Consider the following 23,620-nt stretch of genomic DNA (forward strand, 5'->3'; position numbering starts at 1 on the left):
GCTTAAAATTCATGATAAAAATCAAATATTCAGGTTGAAACATAACATTTTTAAAAAGCAAAAATTCAGTAAGTATAGGTAAATTACCATAGATAACTGTGGCAAAACTCTTCCTGGCACTGTTGATTTCTCTTTGCTGGTTAGTTTATCCTGCATAAGAAAAACATGAAAAAAAAAAAAAGTTTAATGCCAACATTGATTCACTTAGCCAAATTTTACAGGTGAAGCATATATTTATCCAAAATTTCAAAGACAATACTACTTTTTAAATTCTCAACATTTGCCTTAGAGTTGCTTCCCTTTTTGCAAAGAGCCAAATTACACCCAATAATACTTATCAGAAAGTTTTTGAAAGTGTGCAAAGCTTTTTATCCATCACATCTGATAATTCTTTGAACCTTGACAAGAAATATAAAAAACAAAAGCAACTAAAAGCTGAGTAAAACTATCATCAGGCAGCTGTTGAGGGTCTAGCCCCAGACACACCCCATTACAGCAACATGTCCAGGCATGCCGAGAAATGTCCACACCACACCCAGCCTCCCTGTCCCCCGGGCATCCCCCAAGACACACCCCAACTATCTCTCCAGCACAAGAAACTGAAACCACATAGACAAAGACCACCCAGGATTGAAGTTCAACCACGCATTCCTTGAGGAACTCCCCACCAATCAAAACAGTGCTGACAGAAAACATGAGAGGCATGCAGGGGGCCAGAGTATGAACTGTCCACCCTTTTTTTTTTTTGGTAGATAAGTGCTCCTATCCTGGTAATGCAAGCACATAACTAGAGTGATTCTTGGTCCTGGTTATTTGGGCTGTGATCTTAAAGGCCCAGAACAAACTTGCCCTTTGTTCTAGCTGACCAGACATTGAATTCTTGGTCTGCCATCCCATTAGTGTCCAGGGATTAATCATGTCCACCTCCCTTTTCTGCCACAAATGTCAGTTATGTCACAATCAGAATGCTCCACTTTCCGAAGCAATGATGTATTCAGGTTAACACTCTCAAGTTGCCATCAGAAAGATGTGTACTTCCTAGCAACAACTTTCAGAGAAAAATACAGCTATCTCCTTTGAGTAGAAAACAACTCCATGGTAGGAATTTCAATTAGATAAAAGGAAGCAGTTTTGAGAAGATGGTTTGCTCTAGAAAGCATATAATATGGGTTGTACTTTTTTGCCAATTGTCAATTAAGCTCCAAATCCACACTTTCTGCCCTCCTTTGGAACATTTGACAGTACATTAAAACACTTCTCCTTTGCCAACCTTATTAATATTGTCGAATGCAAAGAACACCTTAAGAGGAAGAGTTTTTACTTTCATCCCAATTCCAAGCCTTTTCTTTTTGCTCCCGGCAGTCAGCATCCACACCCAGGGGAAGCTACCTGGTCTGGGGTGTGTTTATGGCTGGCCCAGTGACACACACCCTCCCTATAAGCAGGTTTTACTGCAGGTTTTACTGCAGGTTTTACTGCATCCCTATAAGCAACTTTCCAGAAAATTTCCCCCACAACACACAGAGAGACCTCCCTTCAAGCTCTTGTGGTTTGCTGACTTCCCAGCCCAGACCTGAAACATCTCAGCAAACACACACTTTGCCACCCAGTGGCCCACACCATCCCTACACCTAGGAGTCTTAATCTAGCTTGGGGGAAGGGGTGACTCTTCCAAGTTTTTTCTTGAGCACTTTCCCTTAGACCTAGAGGGAGTGTCTGTCACCTTCAGTCTGGTATTCCTGTACTGTTCAAAGCTATGTCATATAAAACATCCACCAGCACCTTAGCTACTGACCACTTGAAATGTGGCTCATCTGAAGTGGGATGTGTAAGATATAGATTTTGAAGACTTAGCACAAATTGTAAAAAATGTAATTCATGTCAATAATTTTTATCTATTAATTTCATATTGATGACACTGTGCACTGCTTATTGTTTTAAGAAGTGCACACGAGTATCTCACAGAGTATAATTTTCTTTTAAACTCTGTGAACTACGGAATCCAGCAGGGTGACGGGAGAGGGCTCATCGCCTCCAGATACACACACGTAAACTGCTGTAAAACAAAGCCAAAAAACCCTGTGGGGAAAAAAAGAGGACAACAGCACATAGTAGGAGCACTGGTCCAGCTGAAAGTTTTACAGGACAGGGAGAGGGGCACCTCAGACCCCACAAAACTGCCTGCTCTAAATAGGTTCTGCCATCTGCAGCATCAACACAAAACATATGAGACTTTAATGAAAAGGAACTTTAATACAATTAGTAAACAATACAGGTGTAGTGGCAGGATGGCCACAGGGCAGGATCTCTATGATCCCAGCAGACAGAGTAAAGGAGGAGAGTCCTAGAGCCCTCAGTGGCTTTTCAGGTTTTTATTGGGATTTACCAGGTACACGGCAGGCAGAGGTGCCGGGGCACTGGAGGTTGGCATGCCTCTCAGCCCGCAGCAAGTCTTCACTCTGTCTGGGCTCTCCGGCCTTCTCTCTGCTTCTCTGCTCTACTGGCGTCCCCGTGATGCCGACCTTATAAGCTAGTCTTAGCCCAGGTGTACCCACTTACGCATGCCCACAACTTACTCCAGGTGTCCGCCATCAGGCATGCATTCAGGACCACAAGGATACATCATTAATCCTAATGGCAGTAGGGCAGAAAAGCCTGATGCTTTTCCACTTACCCTACAACAGGAAAGGCAAAGAAAATATTTTCTAAATCAAGCACCCAAAGTTACCCGTCTCCTGGTGGGTAAAAGTCCACCCAAACAGCATTGGCCCAGAGCAAGGCCCCAAAGCCTGCCACAAGTCTAAAGAATCTTCCAGTGCGGACCCACAGAAAAGGGTCAGAAACAAGAAGTCTGGGAGGTAAAGAGCAAAATCAAAATGAAGGTAAAAGCTGCCATTGTCACCTCCCCACGGGTCTCTCACCCACATGTGTCACCCAGTCCATGACCAAAACGCAAGCGCAGTTTCTTCACCTGTCTCTCTGCTCCATGTGCCTCCTGGCTCTCCATCCTGTTTCCTTCCTTCCTCAGTCTCCTTCGCCACTCCTTCTCCTCCCTGCTCAGCTACACCCTCCTTTTGGGTGGGGCAGGGAACCTGAAACTTCCCCCCCTCCCAGGCACCACCCTGTCACAAAAGGAGTAGATCTTTAAGTGACCTTTGTTTAGAGCAATAATGGTGCAGTACAAGCCACAAGAGGAAGAAGCAGATGCTGTGCTAAGTCACCTAAAGCTGCTCACTTTGGCACATGCAAACGTCAGGGTTATTGAGCCCCAGAACTGCACTGGGAAGGGGGTGCAGGTACAGGCACCCAGAAAGGAAGGTGCAGTTGGAAGTAGTTGGTGGGTGCTCCAAGCCAGGATGGCTGACTTGAGCCTGAGACTTTTAACACAGAAGAGCTGTAACCTGAATAGGGTAAGAGCATCTGGGTTTCCTTATAGAAGAGGCTACTGGAAGCCCAGGATGAGAGAGTAAACACATGCCACTGCCCACCCCAGGGCTGAAAACGATTGTTTGAACAAATTACAGCTCAGGTACCTGCCAATAACAGCCCAGGATAAGACTGTGCTGGAAAAGAAAACAATTCGGGGCTTGTGACCCCATATCCATTATAATCCATACCCAGTGCTTCATCTAGTAGTTAAAAAAAACCTAGAGTGGAAATTGACACGAGAGTGAAACAGAGCAGAATTTGGGGACTCTCACGGTTTGCGGGTCCTCACCCCTGCACTGACCATTGCAAGAGTGGACTCAAGCTTAGGATGCAACAGGGTTTGTTGGCAATGGGGCGACTAAGAAAAGAAAGAGCTCCTAAGGCCACAGGCGGCTGGGCCTACCCCAGGTAGTACCCATGGCGTCCAGGGGTCCAAACCAAAAGCTGCTCACACAAGATGGCGTCGCCTGCAACCGTGGCACAGCGGCCAGCAAGGATCCAACCAGTCTGTGGAGCTGGGGCCGACCCAGGCAGCCAGGCAGTCATCCAAAGCCAGGCTGGGCTTGCCAGACGAGAAGCTCTCAGAAGAGGTGCCAAAGGACCATGTGTAGTGCGGCAACCGTGGGCAGGGGGCTGGGGAGGGGTGGGGGGGTGGCTGGCAGGCCCCCCAGCCCCGGCCAGTCTTTACTCTTTCTCCTCGGGCCCTCTGTAGTCACTCGTCCTTTCATAGTCCTTCCACCGCAGCCGTCCCGCTATACCGTCTCTGAGTGACGCCGCCATTATATGGCTGACCCCAGGCACAGGTGTGCCCACTCAGGCGTGCCCACACCGTACTCCAGGTGTCCACCATCAGGCGCGCGCGCCCGGAGCCCACGCCCCCAAGCGCCTCCTGCATTAGCACAATCCAGGCCGCAGGTGACAGCCAGAGGCCAGGGGCGTAAAAGCCTGACCAATCTTCGTTTCCCCTACGCATGGCACCGGTGTTTGCAACCCTAAAGCCGGTGCACAGGCAGGTGGCACTGAAACAAAAGTCTCAAAGGTCTGTGTGGAAGGTCTGCTTGGGAGACAGTCAAGCTGAGTCTCCTGAGTCTCCGGAAGCCAAAGCCTCTCTGAGGCTCCTCCTCCGTGAAGCTGTTCACCTGAAGCCTCTCCCAACCCCAGCCCAGCACAAGCCTCCGCTTATATCCCCCGCCCCTTCAGGAACCCGCCTTTCAAGGCCGATTGGTCCATTTTCCTAAACCAGCTGTTTCTAAGACTTGATTGGTGTCAGTGGGAACTCAGACCTGCTCCTTTTTCAAAACCCGCTCAGGATTCAAAACCAAAACCCTGGCAGTGTGTCCAGGGTGCTCTGGGCCATCTTATTCAAGAGCTGGGAGATAAGTTCTGCTGTTAGACCGGCACTGCCAGGTTCAGTCTGACCCGTGCATCTTCCAAACTGCCGTGGGTTTTCTCTCTTTTTTTCCCTCTTAGAACCAAACCTGACTCCCATACCTTGGAATCAACATAACAGTGGAAATAAAAGACCTATATGGTAAGAACAAGATGTTACTAATGGACTTAGTAACATAAAGAGCTAGAAGGACATCCCATGTACATGAGTGGTAAGAATCAACATAATCAAAATGAGGATCTTGCCTAAAATGATGCAAAAATTGAATGCAATCACCATCAAAATATTAGCAACATAAAAAAAAAAACTGAACAAAAGCATTGAAGTTAACAAGGAATCACAAAAGGCCTCAACTTATAAAAACAACCCAAAGGGAAAAAGAGAAATGTGGTATTATGTCAATACTGGTGTTTTACTATAAAGCAATAGTATTAAGATAAAATGGTAATGGCAGAAAAACAGATACATGGATCAATGGAACAAAATTGATAGCCCAGAATTAAATCTATGTACATATGAGTATCTAATCTATGATAAAGCAGCTATGAATATAAAATGGAAAAAAGACAGTCTTTTTACTAAACTGTGCTGGAAAAATTGGAAAGTCACACATAAAAGAATGAAGGTGGATTACTCACTAACACCATACACAAAAATAAACGCCAAATAGATTAAAGATTTAGATATAAGACCAGCAACAACAAAACACATAGAAAAAAAATTGGCAATATGCTTCATAGCATCGACAATAAAGAATTTCTGGTCACTCAACTCCTATGGCAACAGAACTAAAGACAAAAAAAAGCAATTGGGATTACTTCAAGTTAAAAAGCTATACAAGAAAAGAAAATACAAGACAATTAAATAGATACTCTACTAAATGGGAGAAAGTATTCACACAAAATATAACTGATAAGGGATTAATATCCAAGATATATTTTAAAAATTCATAAAATTAACAATAACCAAACAAATAACCCAATTAGGGGCCTCCCTCGTGGCGTAGGGTTTGAGTCTCAGAAATATCACTCCTGCGGCCTGAGTTTGATGCTCACCAGGGAGCTAAACCACATATGACACAGCAGACCTCTCCTGTTTCGCCCTCTGCTCCCCTAGGCAGTAGATCTGCCTGTTCTGCTCCCCACTGTCTCCGGTTATCCTCTCATTCCCTGCTCTTCTGACCTACACCCCAGTTGTTCTATGCATAAATAAAATAAATCTTAAAAAAAAAAACCCAATTAATTGGTAGAAGATATGAACAGACAATTCAACAAAGATGATATTCATAAAAACAAAAGGCATATGAAAATGTTCATTGTCCCTCCTAATAAGAACTACAAATGAAAACTACAATGAGATACCATCTCACACCTGTGAGAATGGCACATGTTAAAGAGACCCCCAAGAACCAAGATGAAAATGCACACATTGCGCAAAAATGAAAAATGATGTAAAAAATATATAAAATAAAAGAAACAAACAAACAAAAAAGACCCCCCCCAAGAGAAGTATTGGAGAGGATGAGAAGAAAAAGGAACCCAATTACACTGTTGGTGGGAATGGGAACTGGTGCAACCATTACTGAAAGCAATCTGGATTTACCTTAAAAATCTAAAAATGGAAATACCATACAACCCAGAAGTTCTACTCTGTGGACATACAGCCACAGATCATGAAATCATCAATAACAACAAAAAAAATATATTTTCAACAATGTTTATAACAGCATTATCTACAATAGGTAGACAAGGAAGCAGCCTAAATGGCCATCGATAATGAAAAATCAAAAAGATGTGGTATATACGTATCATGGAGTAATGCATAGCCAGAAGAAAGTATAAAATACAGTCATTTCCAACAGAATGGGGGGGGTCGATTTGAGATAATTACATGCAGCAAAGTAAAACAGAATTAAAAAAAAACTGGACATTTACATAACAGACAAGCTGATAATGTTAAACACTTTCCAAAACCACAGAAAGCAATAACAATGTAAGGGTTCTGAGGTTACGAAGGAGAGGGAGGAAAAAGGATAAGCTGATTCAAGATAGGGAAGTAAATTAAAATAAAATAAAAATTACAAAAAGATATCCACTCCATCATTTAACAGAATCTTGGGAACTACAACAATTTGCAATAAGCTTGTGAGAAATCCAAAACAAGATAAAAATAAATAAATAAACTCTGTGAAGCAAATAGTGTTATACCTCATTTGTGCCTATTGTATAGATGAGAACTTTATATATGCTGTAGTCTCTTTCTTGCAAAGGACACAGTCAGGATAATATTAAGAACTATATGCTTCCATCCCAGGAGAGGAGATGGTATGAGAAGAGTACCCAAAGTTAGTTTCAAAAAGAGAAAGGATGGATGTCGAAGTCCAGTTGAATGTCCAGAGTGAGAGACAACAATGTACTTAGTGAAGACAAAGGGACGATCAGGAGCAGTCACTTGTAGGCTAATTTGCAACTACACAGATGGAGCTGGAAGGGATTATGCTCAGTGAAATAAGTCAGAAGGAAAAAGAAATACCAAATGGTTTCACTTATAGGTGAATAGAGGGAAATTGAACAAAGGGTCAGGAAAAGAAAAAACTTGCATGCTGGCTATAGATCTGAGACATCTAGCAGGGGAGAAGGAGGGAGGGGACAGAACAGAGAGCACAAGGGACTATGGTGATTAATCGGGGGTGCTATGGTGGTAGAAGGATTACAGAGACTACACCTGAGAGGAGAAATCAAGCACTGTCCAAAAATTAACAATGATGTAAGAAAATAAATAAATTAGAAAAAAAATAATTTGAGGTTAAATGAGAGGGTATGTTGGAATCCATGGTGAGAGGACTTGGCTCAACTGAAGTAAAAAGTATGACCATTCTCATATTGAACAATGATTCATTAAACTCCTACACATCCCTTCAAGGCACTGGATCTACAGCCATGACAGGACAAAGTTCCTCATGGACTTACATTCTAATGGCCTGCATTCTAATAGCCATTTCAGAATACAAATATCATACTGTCAAGCAGTAGTAAGTGAAATGGAGAAACTCAAAACAGGAGAGAGGGAGAAGATAGAAAACTAGCAAGTTAGAAGGGATAGTAAAGCCTCTTTGCAGAGGTTATTTTTTGAGTAGGAACCTAAGTCAAAGTCAAGGAAGGGCTGACTAGGTGGGTACTATATATTATGGAAGACATGGGGGCTTGTATGTTATGCAAAGAAACAGAGAATCATTATAGTCTCCACTTGGGGTGACCTCAACTCCCAGTTTGCTGGGAATAGTTTCACTTTACACTTCTTGCTCAAGCATAATTAGTAGTCTTTCACTCTCAATGGCATCTCTGTTTGGGTGATAAATTATATTGTTATCTTATTTATCAGGCAAGGACATACAAAGGGTTATTTCATAAATGGTTCTGACAACAGTAAACAAGATCTATGAGAAGGAGACTAGGATCAGCATTGTAGATAGTCTAATGGCTTTTTAAAAAATAATCCAGGCACAGAAGACATGGACTTTGATTTAGAGAAAATGCTAGCAACTGAAGGCCACCTCAACCTTCCTAAGACACAGCTCTCATCATCTGCTCCCCTGATCAGAAACATCAAAAAGCTCTCGATTAAATTAGGTGCAAGTCTTCATCTTGGTTTCCCAGACTTCTTTTATATGCCCCTACCTATTCCTTATCCCAGGATCTCCTGCAGTCACTTCACAACCATTTGGCCTGTGACAGTCAGTGAAAAGTGAGCACAGACAGCAGCTAAGAGCTGGCATGGCTGCCATTGCTCTCTCACTTCTGCCCCTACCAACAAAGAGACTGCATGTATCTGTAAGAGACTGGTTGAAGGGGGGGCTAGTGGACCCACATCAGATATTTAATAAAGAGGGGGTAATCAATTCGCTGAGGTATGGAGGTCTGCCTGTCAGGTCATCTGGTATTAATTACCCTGACTAATAGAGCCACCAACACGCCTCTCAGTACCTCTTTTTAAAATCCCACCCTTCAAGACCAAGGTCAAGAAAGTTCAGATTTTCTTTCTTAACTCCAAATGCATGTTAACTCCTTTGAATGTGCCTAGAACTCATTTAATAATTCTATTGTTTATACTTTACATGGGTGCCTATCCTGTTCTCCTAGCCCACCTCTCTGCTCCATCTACTATAAACTGACTTTAAAAATCATTTTAACTTCATTTTTTTTTTTTAGGAAAAAAAAGTATAAACTCGTCAAACAAGTCCTTGTCTGACGGTGTTAAAAAAAAATTATAAAAAGTTTCAGGCAGTATTTCCCAGGTCAGGTGGATGTTCTGTACATATAGTGCTGCATCACAAACGGCTGCCTTCCCCATTGCCAGTGCACTGCAGTATGAGACGGGAGACATAAGCACATTTGCAAGTTAAGAGGTGCAATAAGTGCTCTCATATTGAAAGCTTCCCCAAAGGGTGTGTGGCAAAGGCCTCACAGAAAGCAGCTGCAGGAGACAGAGAGGAAAGGCTTGGGACATATGGTCCAAGTGCCTTGGAAATTTCACCCCAGGACACAGAGGCAACTCAAATGAAGTCTATTGTAATGGAACTGCTACAAACTACAAATGTGCCTTGAGTAAACGCCCTGCTAAACGCCAGGATCCCACACAAGCCCCTCAAGCCTGACTTCTTAATACTTCTACACAGCTCACGCTGTAAACTGAGCTCCCTGGGTGGAGAAGGATGGCACAGGTCCTAACATTTCCTTCTTACACAGAAGTGCAGAATACAGATCTCACAGAATATTTGGTAAAGAGTGGTTCTCTGACCAACCAAGAAGAGCAGCCTCACGTCAGCCAAAACAGCGTCTAACAATTGTTCTTCAATAAAACCAGAGGGGTAGGTTTTAAAGTAATAGCTACATATTTTTACAAATCTAACAGACAATTATGTTTTATCCTGCATTTATTTTCCTTTCAGATGAAGACATAGGCATAAGCCATCCCATCTCTCCACTTTGACACTTTTGTGAGGCCAGCCCTAGGGAATTGCCTTTTTTGTCAGACAATTCCGGTGTATCACACCCTTTCTCATCCTCCTGGCTTCACCTTTGGCTCCAGTGAATAGTTCTGTGCTGGCATCAATTCATTTTGGAATAACAATGTTTCACATCAAGAAAGTGTCTATTTTCTGTTGTGGGGTTTCTACAGTGCCACAGCATGGTACTCTGGGCAGCCTGTTCTGTATGTAGACAAAAGCTGCCAAAAGTGGGTGGCAGCTAGCATCCTAACGAGCAATCCCCCCATATGTGAGATGACAGCAGATGGGAAAATGCTTCTTCCAATCATCCTCAGGTGGAGAATTCCAAGAAGAATTCTATAAGCTCCTTAGAAGATCATGGCAGAAGCAGCCCGATTAAGAGATGGACCAACTGACTTAGTAACACATCCTCATATTGGCTTCTCTTTCCTCATTTTACTTTCCCTGATCCCTTACTCCTGCTCCCTGCAATCACATCTCCAATACACTGCACATAAGTCTCTTTTTTTCAGGCCCTCCTTTCACAGTTAAATAGTTTAAGACAACTTAAAAATAAGTTCTCTTTTTTCCTCCTACACTCATTTAAAAGATCAAAAGATTAAAATCTTTAAGGATAGTGGGTGAGCTATGAGTGAAGGTGCAGAAAGGGAGAATCAGGTCACCAGCTCCCAGAGCTGAGAGCCACCATTTCAACAAGGTATCTCTGGAAGCGTGAAAGCATGTAATGAAAATTACTCTAGGCTTTGACTACTGCTGGGAAATTTTATTCATGTGCAAACTTTAATAGTGAAATGAAAAGATTTTTAACTATTGGATTACTTTTTAAATAGCTCTTAAAACATGATTTCTCTTAAAAGATAAAAAAACTCAAAAGATATAGAAAGGAAGTTGCAAGATATAGTCAAATAGGAGCAAAGTTATGTTTTGAAATCAACAACAAAAGTATTTTACACAAGTAACACCTCACAGGCTAGAAAGGATTATTCCATTCAGCTACAGAATGTTCATTTAATAATTTTAAATTTAGTGGATGTTTCCAAACCTATATGTAGGTAACATTAAAAAACATTAAAATTTGTTGAATCTTTAAAGAGAAAATAAAATGTCCTTTTCAGATCTTTGTTTTTCAAATTAGGAAATGTTAGATATTAACAGAAGTGAAAAAAATGTTATGATAATACTTTACAGAACACAGTGTGTCATCTTGGCACTATTAACACAAATAGGTTCACAATTAAAGCATGTACCCTTGAAATGTTAAGAACATTCACTTGAAATTTTTCATTTCAATTTTTTTAAGCTAAAAAAAATCTTTCATTGCAAATTAACAATCTTCTCTGTATGAAACAGCAAATTCTACTATATAATTCATTCTAAGCTTTTAAAATGTTTCGAAACAAATGTTTGCATCAACCCTTTCCATACACTCAGCTTCTACAAGTCACAAGATTGTAATTCAGTGGCATTAAACTCAACATAGTTCCTAGATGAATTTATTGCACTAAAATTTAACTTATTGAACACTTTATCAAGTAAAAATGTTTACTAACTACTTCTTCCACAGGACAATGACAATTTAAACTCAAAATAATAAGAAATGATGACAAGATTTAGAACATCGAGAGAACTACAGCAACATGGCGGCAAGGAGACGCTGCGAGTAAGATCTCCCATTAAAAAAAGTGAATAGGGAGGAAAAGCGGCAGGTCCCAGTGAGAACTGGGACACGGAAGATAAACGGGTGACGCCAGCAAACTACCCGAAGAAGAAAGTGGCCATAAAAGAGGACTAGAAGGGAGGGAAGCGCAGAACCCTGCTCCCCTCCCCCGCCCACAGAGGCGGCACTCTCCGACCCGCAGAAAGGAGGAAAACAACAAACCAAAACGGCCAACAAGAACAAACGACGCAGCAAGCGGGACTGTGAGTGGAAAGGAACTATTGCAGCCACCACACCCCGTGAACGGGAGCTGTGGAGAACCCTGCAGGATCCGCCGCGGCGGTGAGCGAACAGCTCCGGGCGCCATTAGAGAAGAACAAAGACCCCTGGAGACGCGCACACAGCCCAGGCTGCCAGTAAGCTTGCGCGGGAAAGCGGCGCGCTTGGCGGCGCGCTTGAAAAGCAAGTGCAGACCGGGATCGCCGCTGCCCAGGTCCCCGCGCCTGCAACCTAGGCTTGCGGGGAGACACGCGGAGGCCCTCACGGGGGTGAAAGTCCCTCCCTGAGTGAGCAGGAACCAGGTGCCCAGGCACGGGAGCGGGGTGCAAAAGGCGCCATTCCCGCGCCAATGAACTGGGCTACAGCCCGCGTCCTGGACCTGAGGGCTTTGGAACTGAGACCCGGGGCACGAAATTTGGGGCGTGGGTTCTCCACGACGGTGGGGCACAAGGCAGACACAGCACCCCAAAGCTGTTGAGGTTTACCCTACCATTCCCACTCTGTTCCCTGTCCCACGGGGTGGGGGGAGGCGAAAAACAGCCCCCCAAGGACAATAGGAGAGATTTCTGGCGCCACCTAGCGACCAGAAAAAAAAAAGTCACTAACACCCCATAGAACAGGAAATTTCTTAAGACTGCTTGAAAAGGGCAGAAGGCTTCTGGAGGACCCAGTGGCCAGCCGGGAAGTTAGCCCACGCCAGGCCCCTTCCGACCAGCAGTCTGAGCCCACAGAGGGAGCAGGCACCCACGTCCGGGGCAGACCGGGTGCGCAGAAGAGTGTGCCTGAAACCGGAGGCGCAGGGACTGCATCCCGCTTCGCCATTTTAGAACAGGGACATTTCTTCAGTAAAAACTGCCTAAAACCAGCAGAAAGCTGCCCCAGAAGCCAGAGATGGCTCCTGGAGGAGCCAGAGGGGAGTGGAGAAGTTCACCCAAGATGCCACCCAGTCCGAGCAACACAGTGTCCCAATGCATACGACAAATTAGAAAACAGACAGTAGGGAGTAGAAGAACCACACGCAACCTAACAACTCCTCAGGAAAGAAGCACACCACAAAAAGAAAACCACTCCCCAGATTGCAACGACAGCAACTTGGAAGAACTTCTGAGCCTTTCAGAAAGAGAATTTAAAATTGCCATGATTAAAAAAGTGATAGATCAGAAGAAGGAAATTGAGTCCCTAAAGAGGGAAAACAATGGTCAGAAGAATGAAATTGAGTCCCTAAAGAGGGAAGTAAAAGAAATGCAGGAGATCAAAGAATTAATGGAGGAACTAAAGAACTCTGGGAAAAGCAATGAAAGCAGGATAGATGAAATGGAAGAACGAATAAGTACTCTTGAAGACACAGAAATAAAAAGAACCAAAACAGAAAAGGAAAGAGAAGTACGAAGGAAAAAGAATGAAGAAAGACTTCGGGAATTATCTGACTCCATGAGGAAAGGAAATATAAGAGTTATAGGAATTCCAGAAGGAGAGGAGAGAGATGTAGGAACAGAGAAAATATTCCAGGAGATAATTGAAGAGAACTTCCCAAATGCGAAGAACGAGCTGAAAATTGATATACAAGAAGCAAGAAGAACACCAAACTTCCACGACGAAAGGAAAAACACAGCAAGACACATAATAGTAAAGCTCCCAAGAATCCAGGACAAGGAAAAAATAATGAAGCTGACAAGAGGGAAGAGACAGATAACATTCAAAGGAAAACCAATCAGGCTGACATCAGACTTCTCTGAAGAAACACTACGGGCAAGGAGAGAGTAGAGGGACATAGTCAACAGACTCCAAGAAACAGATGCCAACCAAGAATACTCTATCCCGCAAAGCTCTCTTTCCTCCATGAAGAAAGAATATGGACCTTCCCAGACAAAGAGAAACTCCGGAATTTCATTGCGACTAAACCCCCACTCCAAAAAATACTACAAGGAATCCTAAAGCCAGAACCTCAGAGGGACGAATAACAACGAAAGAAGACCCAAAAAAAAAAAAAAAGTTATTAAAAGAATAAATAAATAAAATCAAAGGAAAGACAAACACAATGGCAAATACCGATGCTAACATATCAATATTAACTCTAAATGTAAATGGACTAAACTCTTCAATAAAAAGACACAGAGTTGCAGCCTGGATTAAGAAACAAAACCCAACCTTTTGCTGTCTCCAGGAAACACATTTAGCTACAAAAGATAAAAATAGGCTCAAAGTCAAAGGATGGAAAACAATCCTACAAGCAAATGGGCCAAAAAAGAAAGCAGGAACAGCTATACTTATATCAGATAAAACAGACTTCAAACTCAAAAAAATAAAAAGAGACCCCAATGGTCACTACATTATGATCAAGGGGACAATACTTCAAGAAGAAATAACACTCATTAACATATACTCACCAAACGAAAGAGCACCAAAATATATCAGACAATTGTTGTCCTCTCTGAAAACAGACATCAGAGAAAACACATACGTAGTGGGAGACTTCAACACACCACTATCAACAATGGATAGATCAACAAGACAAAAAATAAGTAAAGAAACTAAAGCTCTAAATAAGGACCTAGAGCATTTGGGCTTAACAGACATCTATAGAACACTAAACCCCAAAAAAACGGAGTACACATTTTTCTCAAGCGCACATGGATCATTCTCCAGGATCGATCACATACTGGGGCATAAGACAAACATCAACAGATACACCAAGATTGAAATCATACCAACCATCTTTTCTGACCACGAAGGCATCAAACTAGAAATAAACCATAAAAAGAAGGCAAGGAACTATCCTACCTCATGGAGATTAAAAACCACACTACTGGAAGACCACTGGACTAACGAGGAGATCAAAGAAGAAATTAAAAAATTCTTTGAATTGAATGACAAGGAGGACACCAATATCCTAAATGTATGGGATGCAGCAAAAGCAGTAATAAGAGGAAAATATATAGCAATAGAAGCTCACATCAAAAAACAAGAAAGAACTCAAAGAAACAACCTAATCTCGAAGCTCAAAGATCTAGAAAAAGAACAACAAAAAAACCCCAAAACCAGTAGAAGAAAAGAAATAATAAAAACCAAAGCAGAAATAAATGAAATTGAAACTAAAAAAAACAATCCAAAAGATCAATGAAACCAAGAGCTGGTTCTTTGAAAAAATCAATAAAATAGACAAACCCCTAGCCAGGCTCACAAAGGAAAAAAGGGAGAAAGCACAAATACACAGGATCATAAATGAAAGAGGAGAAATCACAACGGACACAGCAGAAATCAAAAGAATAATCAGTAACTACTATGAACAGTTATATGGAAACAAGTTCAACAATCTAGAGGAGATGGACAAATTCCTACAACTCTACAATCACCCAAAGCTAGATAAAGAAGAAATAGAACACCTAAACAGACCAATTACAATTAGCGAAATTGAAATGGTAATCAAAAACCTCCCCAAAAACAAAAGCCCAGGACCTGATGGATTTACAGATGAATTCTACCAAACATTCAGAGACGAATTAGTGCCTATCCTTCACAAACTCTTCCAAAAAATTGAGAAGGAAGGGACAATACCAAACACGTTCTATGAAGCCAATATTATACTAATACCAAAACCGAATAAGGACAACACAAAAAAGGAAAACTACAGGCCAATCTCCCTAATGAACACTGATGCAAAAATCCTCAATAAAATTTTAGCTCTCAGAATCCAACAATGTATCCATAAGATAATTCACCACGACCAAGTTGGATTCATTCCAGGGGCACAAGGATGGTTTAACATCCGAAAATCAATCAACGTTATCCAACACATCAACAAAAAGAAATATAAAAACCATATGATAATATCAATAGATGCTGAGAAAGCTTTCGACAAAGTGCAACACCCATTCATGATAAAAGCCCTTGAAATTCTTGGGATACAAGGAACATACCTCAACATCATAAAGGCCATCTATGACAAGCCAACAGCCAGTATCATTCTCAATGGTGAAAAGCTGAAAGCAATTCCATTAAGATCTGGAACAAGACAAGGATGTCCACTCTCACCACTGCTTTTCAATATAATACTGGAAGTCCTAGCCAGAGCAATAAGACAAGAGAAAGACATCCAAGGAATCCAAACAGGAAAAGAAGAAGTCAAACTATCACTATTTGCAGATGATATGATAATATACATAGAGAACCCCAAAATCTCCACAGAAAAACTAATTCAACTCATCAGTCAGTTCAGTAAAGTGGCAGGATACAAAATCAACACGCAAAAGTCAGTAGCCTTCCTATACACAAACAACAAATCTGAAGAAGAAGAAATCAAAAAAACCATCCCTTTTATTATCGAAACAAAAAAAATCAAATATTTGGGAATAAATCTAACAAAAGAGGTAAAGGACCTATACAAAGAAAACTATAAAACACTGTTAAAAGAAATAGAAGAAGACACAAAGAAATGGAAAGACATCCCCTGCTCATGGATTGGAAGAATAAACATTATTAAAATGGCCATCCTACCAAAAGCAATATACAGATTCAATGCTATTCCAATAAAAATTTCAATGTCATTCTTCAAAGAAATAGAACAATTATTGATGAAATTCATATGGAATCACCAAAAACCCCGAATAGCCAAAGCTCTACTGAAAAAAAAAGAAGGAAATGGAGGCATCATACTCCCAGACTTCAAACTATACTACAAAGCCATAATCATCAAAACTGCATGGTATTGGAACAAGAACAGACATACAGACCAATGGAATCGAATAGAAAATCCAGAAATAAACCCAAAGATTTATGGTCAACTAATCTTTGACAAAGGAGCAAAGACTATGCATTGGAGCAAAGAAAGTTTGTTCAATAAATGGTGCTGGGAAAACTGGGTCGCTACATGCAAAAGAATGAAGCTTGATCACTACCTCACACCATACACAAAAATCAACTCAAAATGGATTAAAGAACTAGACATAAGACCTGAAACCATAAAATACATAGAAGGAAATATAGGCAAAACACTACGGGATTTGCACATCAAAGACATCTTTACAGACACATCACCCAAAGCAGTGATAGTGAAGGCAAAGATCAACAGCTGGGACTACATCAAATTAAAGAGCTTCTGCACAGCAAAAGAGACAATAACAAAAACAAAGAGAAACCCCACCAACTGGGAGAACATTTTTGCACCCAACACTAATGATAAAGGACTGATCACAAAAATCTGCAAAGAGCTGATGAGACTCAACAACAACAAAGAAAATAATCCAGTCAAAAAATGGGCAGAAGAGCTAAAAAGAAACTTCTCTGAAGAGGAAATGCAAATGGCCAACAGGCATATGAAAAAATGTTCAACATCACTTGTCATCAGGGAAATGCAAATCAAAACTACCATGAGATACCATCTTACACCAGTGAGAATGGCACATATTAAAAAAACTAGCAACAACAAATGTTGGCGAGGGTGTGGAGAAAAAGGAACTCTCCTGCACTGCTGGTGGGAGTGCAAACTGGTCCAACCACTGTGGAGAGCTGTGTGGAGATTTCTGGACCTACTAAACATAGAGCTTCCATATGATCCAGCAATTCCACTCCTAGGTATTTACCCAAAGGACACAGAAACATCAATTCCAAAGAGCACCTGCACCCCTATGTTTATAGCAGCACTGTTTACAATAGCTAAGCTTTGGAAACAACCCAAATGCCCAAAAATAGATGACCGGATCAAGAAGATGTGGTACATATATACCATGGAATATTACTCAGCATTCAAAAAGATAAACACATGCAATTTGCAGCAACCTGGATGGCGCTGGAAGGGATCATGCTCAGCGAAATAAGCCAAAAAGAAAAAGAAAAATACCGGATGGTCTCACTCATAGCAGGAATCTAGAAAACTTAAATAAGGGACCAGGAAAATGAATATAAGAAAGTGAAAATCAAAATCAACAAAAACTATGAACCAGAGACACTTTTTGGGGGTGGGGGGCGGGAGGGGAAGGATTGGGGTCAGAATGGGGCGTTTGCAATTGTATGGGGGAATATAAAAATAAAATTTATTATTAAAAAAAAAGATTTAGAACATCTTCACAGTATTTTAGCAGTGAAAAAGGCATTTCCTCAGAGATCAAGTCAACTCTTCTCAATTTAAGATTCAAAAACTGAGGTTCTGAGAGGTATGAAACTCTCCAATAGTCACAGAACCATGAAAGACGAAGCTAGAACTCACGTCCCTCATTTCTTGACTCCAACACTGCTTCTGCTAGCCCACCTGCATGATACTTTTACTCAGAATAGTCAAAAATTCTATACAAGTTAGGAAATTATAGCTTATAGGTTTGCTTTATTTAGTTATTTTTCCTAAGGGATATACCTCATAGAAGTTCTTCTTCAGAAAGGAATCAAATGAAGAGCACAAAATTCCAAATCAGAAATTCAGTAACTTTTTTGCAATTCAAAAACCACTAAACAATAGTATTATAAAAGAGATAAAGTATGGTGGTATATTAGTAAGTTACCATAGACAACTGTGGAAAAAATCTTACTGGTGTCTTGGATTTTTCTTTGCTGGTTGGTTTATCCTGCATGGAAAAAAAAAACATAAGAAAAAGAAACCATTTATTCTGTTAATGCTAAAATTGATTCACTCAACTAAATATTACAGGTTGTCTAGTATAAAATAAAACACACATCATCCAAAATATTCTACAACATGCTCTACATATAGTATAATCTTAAATACTGAAATCATAAGAGATTCACAAAGTTTAAAGCTAATGAACAAGTTCAACAAGGTTGAAGGATACTAGGTTAATAAACAAAAGTCAGTTGCATTTCTAGAAACAGCAATAAACAGTACAGAATTGAAAATAAGAAACAAATCCATTCACAATATCATCAAAAAGAATGAAATACTTAAGAATAAATTTAACAAAAGAAATGCAAGACTTATACAATGAAAACTATAAGACATTATTGAAAGAAGTTAAAGATCACTTTTATAAATGGAAAGACATCTCATGCTCATGATTGAAAGATTAATATTGTTAACACACAATACTCACCCCCAAATACTTCAAGTCCAATACAACCCCTACCAGGATGCCTTTTTTTTTTCCCTTTAGAAATTAACAAATCAATTTTAAAAGTCACATGGAAATGTGAGGGACCAGTTCACAACTTACTACAAAGCTGCAATGATGAAGTCTAGATAAGGATAAACCTATAGACTGAAGAAAAAGAATTAGGAGTTCAGAAGTGAACTCATATATTTATGGGCAGTTGACTTTGTTTTTTGAGAAAATTATGTTGATTAATCTTTCAAAGCAGGATGCAGATGTTCTTAATGTTATTCCTTTGCCTCAAATAGAAAGTCAAGTCAGAGACACAAACATGAAAGCAAAGTTAACCTTAAACCAAAACCCAAATGGGCAATTGATTTTTCACAAGGGTGCCTAGTGGGGAATTGGTCACATCTTCTGGGAATTTTTCTGAATCTAATTAGCATCTAAGTTTTCCTCAGCCCCACCTCCCTTCTCTATGACTCAAACTTCATGTTTTAACCCTCAGAATGCTCCACTTCCTAAGGTAACAATGCACTCAGGTTAATGTGCAAATTACTAAAGTAGCATGTACTTTTTAGTAGTAACTTTCAGGAAAAAAATGTCTTTGCCTTCTTTGCTGCACAGAATAAGTCTAGGGTAGGAATTTCCTCTAGATTAGAGGCAGTACTGTTGTGGACAATGCTCAGTTTCATAAATCAATATATGAGTTATGCTTTGGCCACTTATCAATCCATTGCCTCTCAGCATAAAGTCCATGCTTTCTTTCTTTGTGACTCTCGAAACATTTTTCCCAGGTGGCACATTATAGAAGGTTCTAAACGGACACTGTTAAAGAGAGGGACATTTCTTCCTGGCTCCAAGCCTTTTCTCATTGCTCCCAGCATATGGCTCGTGGCAGTCAGCATCCTTGCCGATGGGAACCTTCCTGGAACTAGCCCAGTGGACACAGCCTCCAGCAGCTTTCACTGTATCCCTGTGGGCAGCTTTCCAGGGAGCCTTCCTCACAACACAAAGGGAGATGCTTCTCAAGGTTTTCAGCATTGCAGAGGGTGATTTGCTCACTTCCCAGCCCAGACCTGAGATATCTCAGCAAATACCTTTGCCACCAAGTGACCCACAGCCACTCCCACTTCTAGGAGTAGGAGTCAGACCTAGGAGTGGTAATGGTTTTCTATTGCTACTAATCTTAAGTACCTCATCATTCCACTTGGTTCCTTCCCTTAACTTTGCCCACACCACTGCAAATGATCTCTTTATAAATTCTCTTCAATTAAATCATTGTGAGCATGCCATCTGTTTTCTGTTGGGGTCCTGATTCATATAATTTTATGCTACCAAAAATTTAAAGTGCTAAAGAGTCTAGGTCTTCCTAAAGTAGTCTAGCTTTGCATTTATTTTGATGATGTTCAACTACTTTTCTGTTGCAAGGGATACTGTAAGCCTGCTGTAATCAAAAGTTCAACCATTCTGATCAAGCGACGAGAATTTATGAATGTGTCTGGTTAAGTGAATAATAATTATAAGAAGCTGTCTGCTGTCTGGTTAAATCAACAAAACCTTTCAAACTTTAATAGGATTGAACAAAGATGAGAGAAAGCACAATGAACTATGGTGGTGGACTATAGGTGAGTTGGTGGTGGGTCACTACGGTGGCACTACTGCTGGTGTGGTATCCAAATATTACCTCAATTAAAAATAAATAAAATGATTTTAAATTTTTAAAGTTAAGCAGATTGATTTAAATATTATGGTCATATATTTGAGTTATGATTTTTAAATTTAGAACCATGCTATTGGCTTCATTGCCAACTATTTTCATCTGATGCCTTTTTAAGCAATGACATCAAGAAGATATGAAGGAAAACAGGGACTGAGCTTCATATAAATGCAAAACTACTTAATTCAGCAACTAGAAGAAAGTGCTAACCGACAGCTCCTTCCTCTTCTCTGCTCACAATCTGTAATGAATTTGCAGGGAGCGTCCTGGTCTTTGGATATTGTATTTTAAAACTCTGAAACTAATAATGCTTTATTTTACATGTTAATTAATTTTTAAGATGAAATGAGCAGTTAATGGACTTATATTTCTTTTACATACTTAACGAAAAGAAGAGCCCAGACTGCTGTTCCTGAAAAATGCCATGTCACTCTCTACTTTCCACTAATGAGATGAGTATGTTAACATCTCCTTCAGCAAATATGCTTTTACCACCTGCTCACTTTTTCAAACTAGATGAATACATAAGTAAATGTCACATAAAATTGTATTTCCAAAGTTTAATCCATTCCATTTGTTTTAGGTTAAGATATAAAAACTTCATCTTTTCAAAAAGAAAACTACACGCTGAATTAGCATAAGTGAAATGTTTTTAAATAACAAGTCAAGAAAAGCAGTGAGAGAGGGCCCTCTGCTGTTTAAAAATAGTAGGAAATGGGAATAATCCTGGATGGGCTCATGTCCATTTTTTTCAAAATCCTTCTGACTTGTCAATAATGATTATGTATCCTCCCTTTTTAATTGGGGAGTGAGGGAAGTAAGGAGGGTCATTTCCAATAATCACTTTTATTAAGATGAAGTAAAACTTAAAACTTAACAGACAACAGGACTTTAGTGGATGCTTTAAATTAGTAGATTGGTCAACTAGGGGCTTTGTGAAATAATAGCAATTCAGAAATAACATTTTGATATGGTAAATAATGTATTTTAAATTTCAACAATGTAGAATATGATTCAAGATTAGGCTAAAGACTGATTTGAGTATCAGCCAATTAAGTCATTAATGTGTGCTAATAGGGATAGCAAGATATTTAAACAGGACTTGATGACAATATCAAAAAAATCTCTAGCACAATCTATTAATCTAACTGCTTTGTTTTAAGTACCTGTATCAATTTCTTCATCCTTTTTGTTTGTTTGTTTATCTGTTCTTTCACTACTAATTACTAATTACACTGTAAAGGGGATCAAAGGACTTGTTTCTAAGTTCTCAATTTGCTACACGTTTTAATAAAATGCTGAAAACAAAAGTTCTGATTATCTAGAAATTAATTGCTTATTTGATTAATTTATTAATTAGGGGCTTGACATTTAGTGAAGTCAGGGAAATAAATAACCATTTAACATCCTTTCCACAATAAACTAACACTAGAAAACAAAATTATGAAGCACTGAAAAATAATTATACTTTCTGTCAAAGAAACTAAGTAAAAATTGGAGGCTTCAAAACAACTGTTTGCCATCCAGTACCAGGATGCTTAAAAGTCCTTTCACTTGTGCATCTAGAGAATTAGTCATGTTTTCTAGCTAGTAAGAATTATGTCCACACTTAAAATCTCCCCACTCTGTTCGGGCATTTAAAAGTTTGACTATCCTTCCACATTTCTTTTATTTACAGTTGTTCATAATTTCAGTATAGAAAGAGTTCCGAAAAATAACTATTGCAACTTATTTTATTATATGCCATGGAGATATTTTCTTTAAAATTTTGTTTGCACTTATGAAACCCTTTCGTGATTGGCATGTATGGTAAGGTATAGTAAGGTATGGTCCGGTGCGGTATTCTAGACTATCGTATCTTATTTGACCTTCACAACCACCACACAAAGAAGGAAATATTGTCCTGATTTTTACCTTTGCATAAAAAAGGGAGAGGGGACAGAAAGGCAAGTGATTTGCCCTAAGCTACAGAGCTAAGAAGTGGTTTGGATTCCAGCCAGAGAGCCCAAACCCACTGCAACTCCCCAACGAGCTTCCCTCCACCCAAACACACCCACCAATAATTAGCACCTTGGCTACACCTGGGGCCTCAGGTTTACTCTGCTGGCGCAGCACTTCACTAAGTTTGGTTGTTATGACAACATCAAGGACGAACGGTTGATAAGGAAATATATAAGTTTTTGCAGAAAAAACACTCCGTATCACATTTCCTAGATGAACTGCCCCGCAGAGTCACAAATGGAAAGTGCGGTCGACCGGGGTTTCTACTACTTTTAAAAGGTGGGGAAGCTTCCCAGCCGAGCGAGACGAGCGAGGAGCGGCCCTCTCACCTGCTGGCTGCTCATGGCTGCGGGGTCGTCCCGACCGCTGCTAGGTCGCTCCAGTTCTGCGCCCCGGGAACCCCTCCGGACAGAGGCGCGTCGCGGCAGGTTCACCCTGGGTCTTGGCTCCCTCAGCGCTGAGGCTGTAGAGCGTCCTGGCCGTGTTCGTTACTAAGCAACAGGCCTGCGCAGGTTCCATTTCCGGTCATCTGCTGCTCCTAGGACTGCACCCCCAACCCGCGGCGCGGTCCCGCAGGAGGCACTTTCCCAGGGTGCTGGGTGGCTCGAGGTGCTCCACCAAACAGCTGAAGGAGGTGGGTGGTTCTCCTGCCAGGAGGGGCGAATTCCCTTTGATTAGAGATCAAACTTAGCTGGTCTCTCCGGATCCCTGCCTTAAGCTTAACTCTGTCTAGAAGGTCTTGGAAGACAGGTAAAATGAAAATATTGCAAACTTCAATACTACTATGGGTGAGTGGAGTTAGTGTTACAGGGCAGGGAGAGGGGCAGCACAGACCCCGGCAAACCTGCCTGCTCTAAATGGGTTCTCCCATCCGCTGCATCAACACAAAACTTATGAGACTTTAATGGGAAGGAACTTTAACGCAATTAGGAAACAATACAGGAAAGGCAAAGAATATAGTTTCTAAACCAAGCACCCAAAGTTACCCATCCCCTCGTGGGTAAAAGTGCACCCAAGCAGGATTGGTCCAGAGCAAGGCCCCAAAGCTGCCACAAGTCTAAAGCATCTTCCAGTGGGGACCCACAGAAAAGGGTCAGAAACA

General features: G+C 40.7%; 1 protein-coding gene across 2 annotated transcripts in view; it reads right to left on the bottom strand.

Annotated features, from left to right (window-relative positions):
- Positions 1–23,001, bottom strand: part of DNAH7 (dynein axonemal heavy chain 7) — a 224,034-nt gene extending 201,033 nt beyond the window's left edge. Inside the window, exons 1-3 of one of the 2 annotated variants that reach the window (XM_037523738.1) lie at positions 22,848–23,001; positions 18,282–18,317; positions 88–150 (exon numbers count right to left, since the gene is read on the bottom strand). In XM_037523738.1, coding sequence (XP_037379635.1) covers positions 88–150; positions 18,282–18,317; positions 22,848–22,862 — 114 coding nt within the window. In that variant the 5' untranslated portion in view covers positions 22,863–23,001. Of the gene's footprint in view, positions 1–87; positions 151–18,254; positions 18,318–22,847 lie in introns of both variants that reach the window. The other variant, XM_037523737.1, reaches the window with a different exon arrangement.
- Between the last annotated feature and the right edge of the window lie 619 nt (positions 23,002–23,620).

This window comes from Talpa occidentalis, unplaced genomic scaffold, assembly GCF_014898055.3.
Source record: "Talpa occidentalis isolate TD23 unplaced genomic scaffold, MPIMG_talOcc4v2.1 talOcc4.3, whole genome shotgun sequence".
NCBI classification, from domain to species: domain Eukaryota; kingdom Metazoa; phylum Chordata; class Mammalia; order Eulipotyphla; family Talpidae; genus Talpa; species Talpa occidentalis.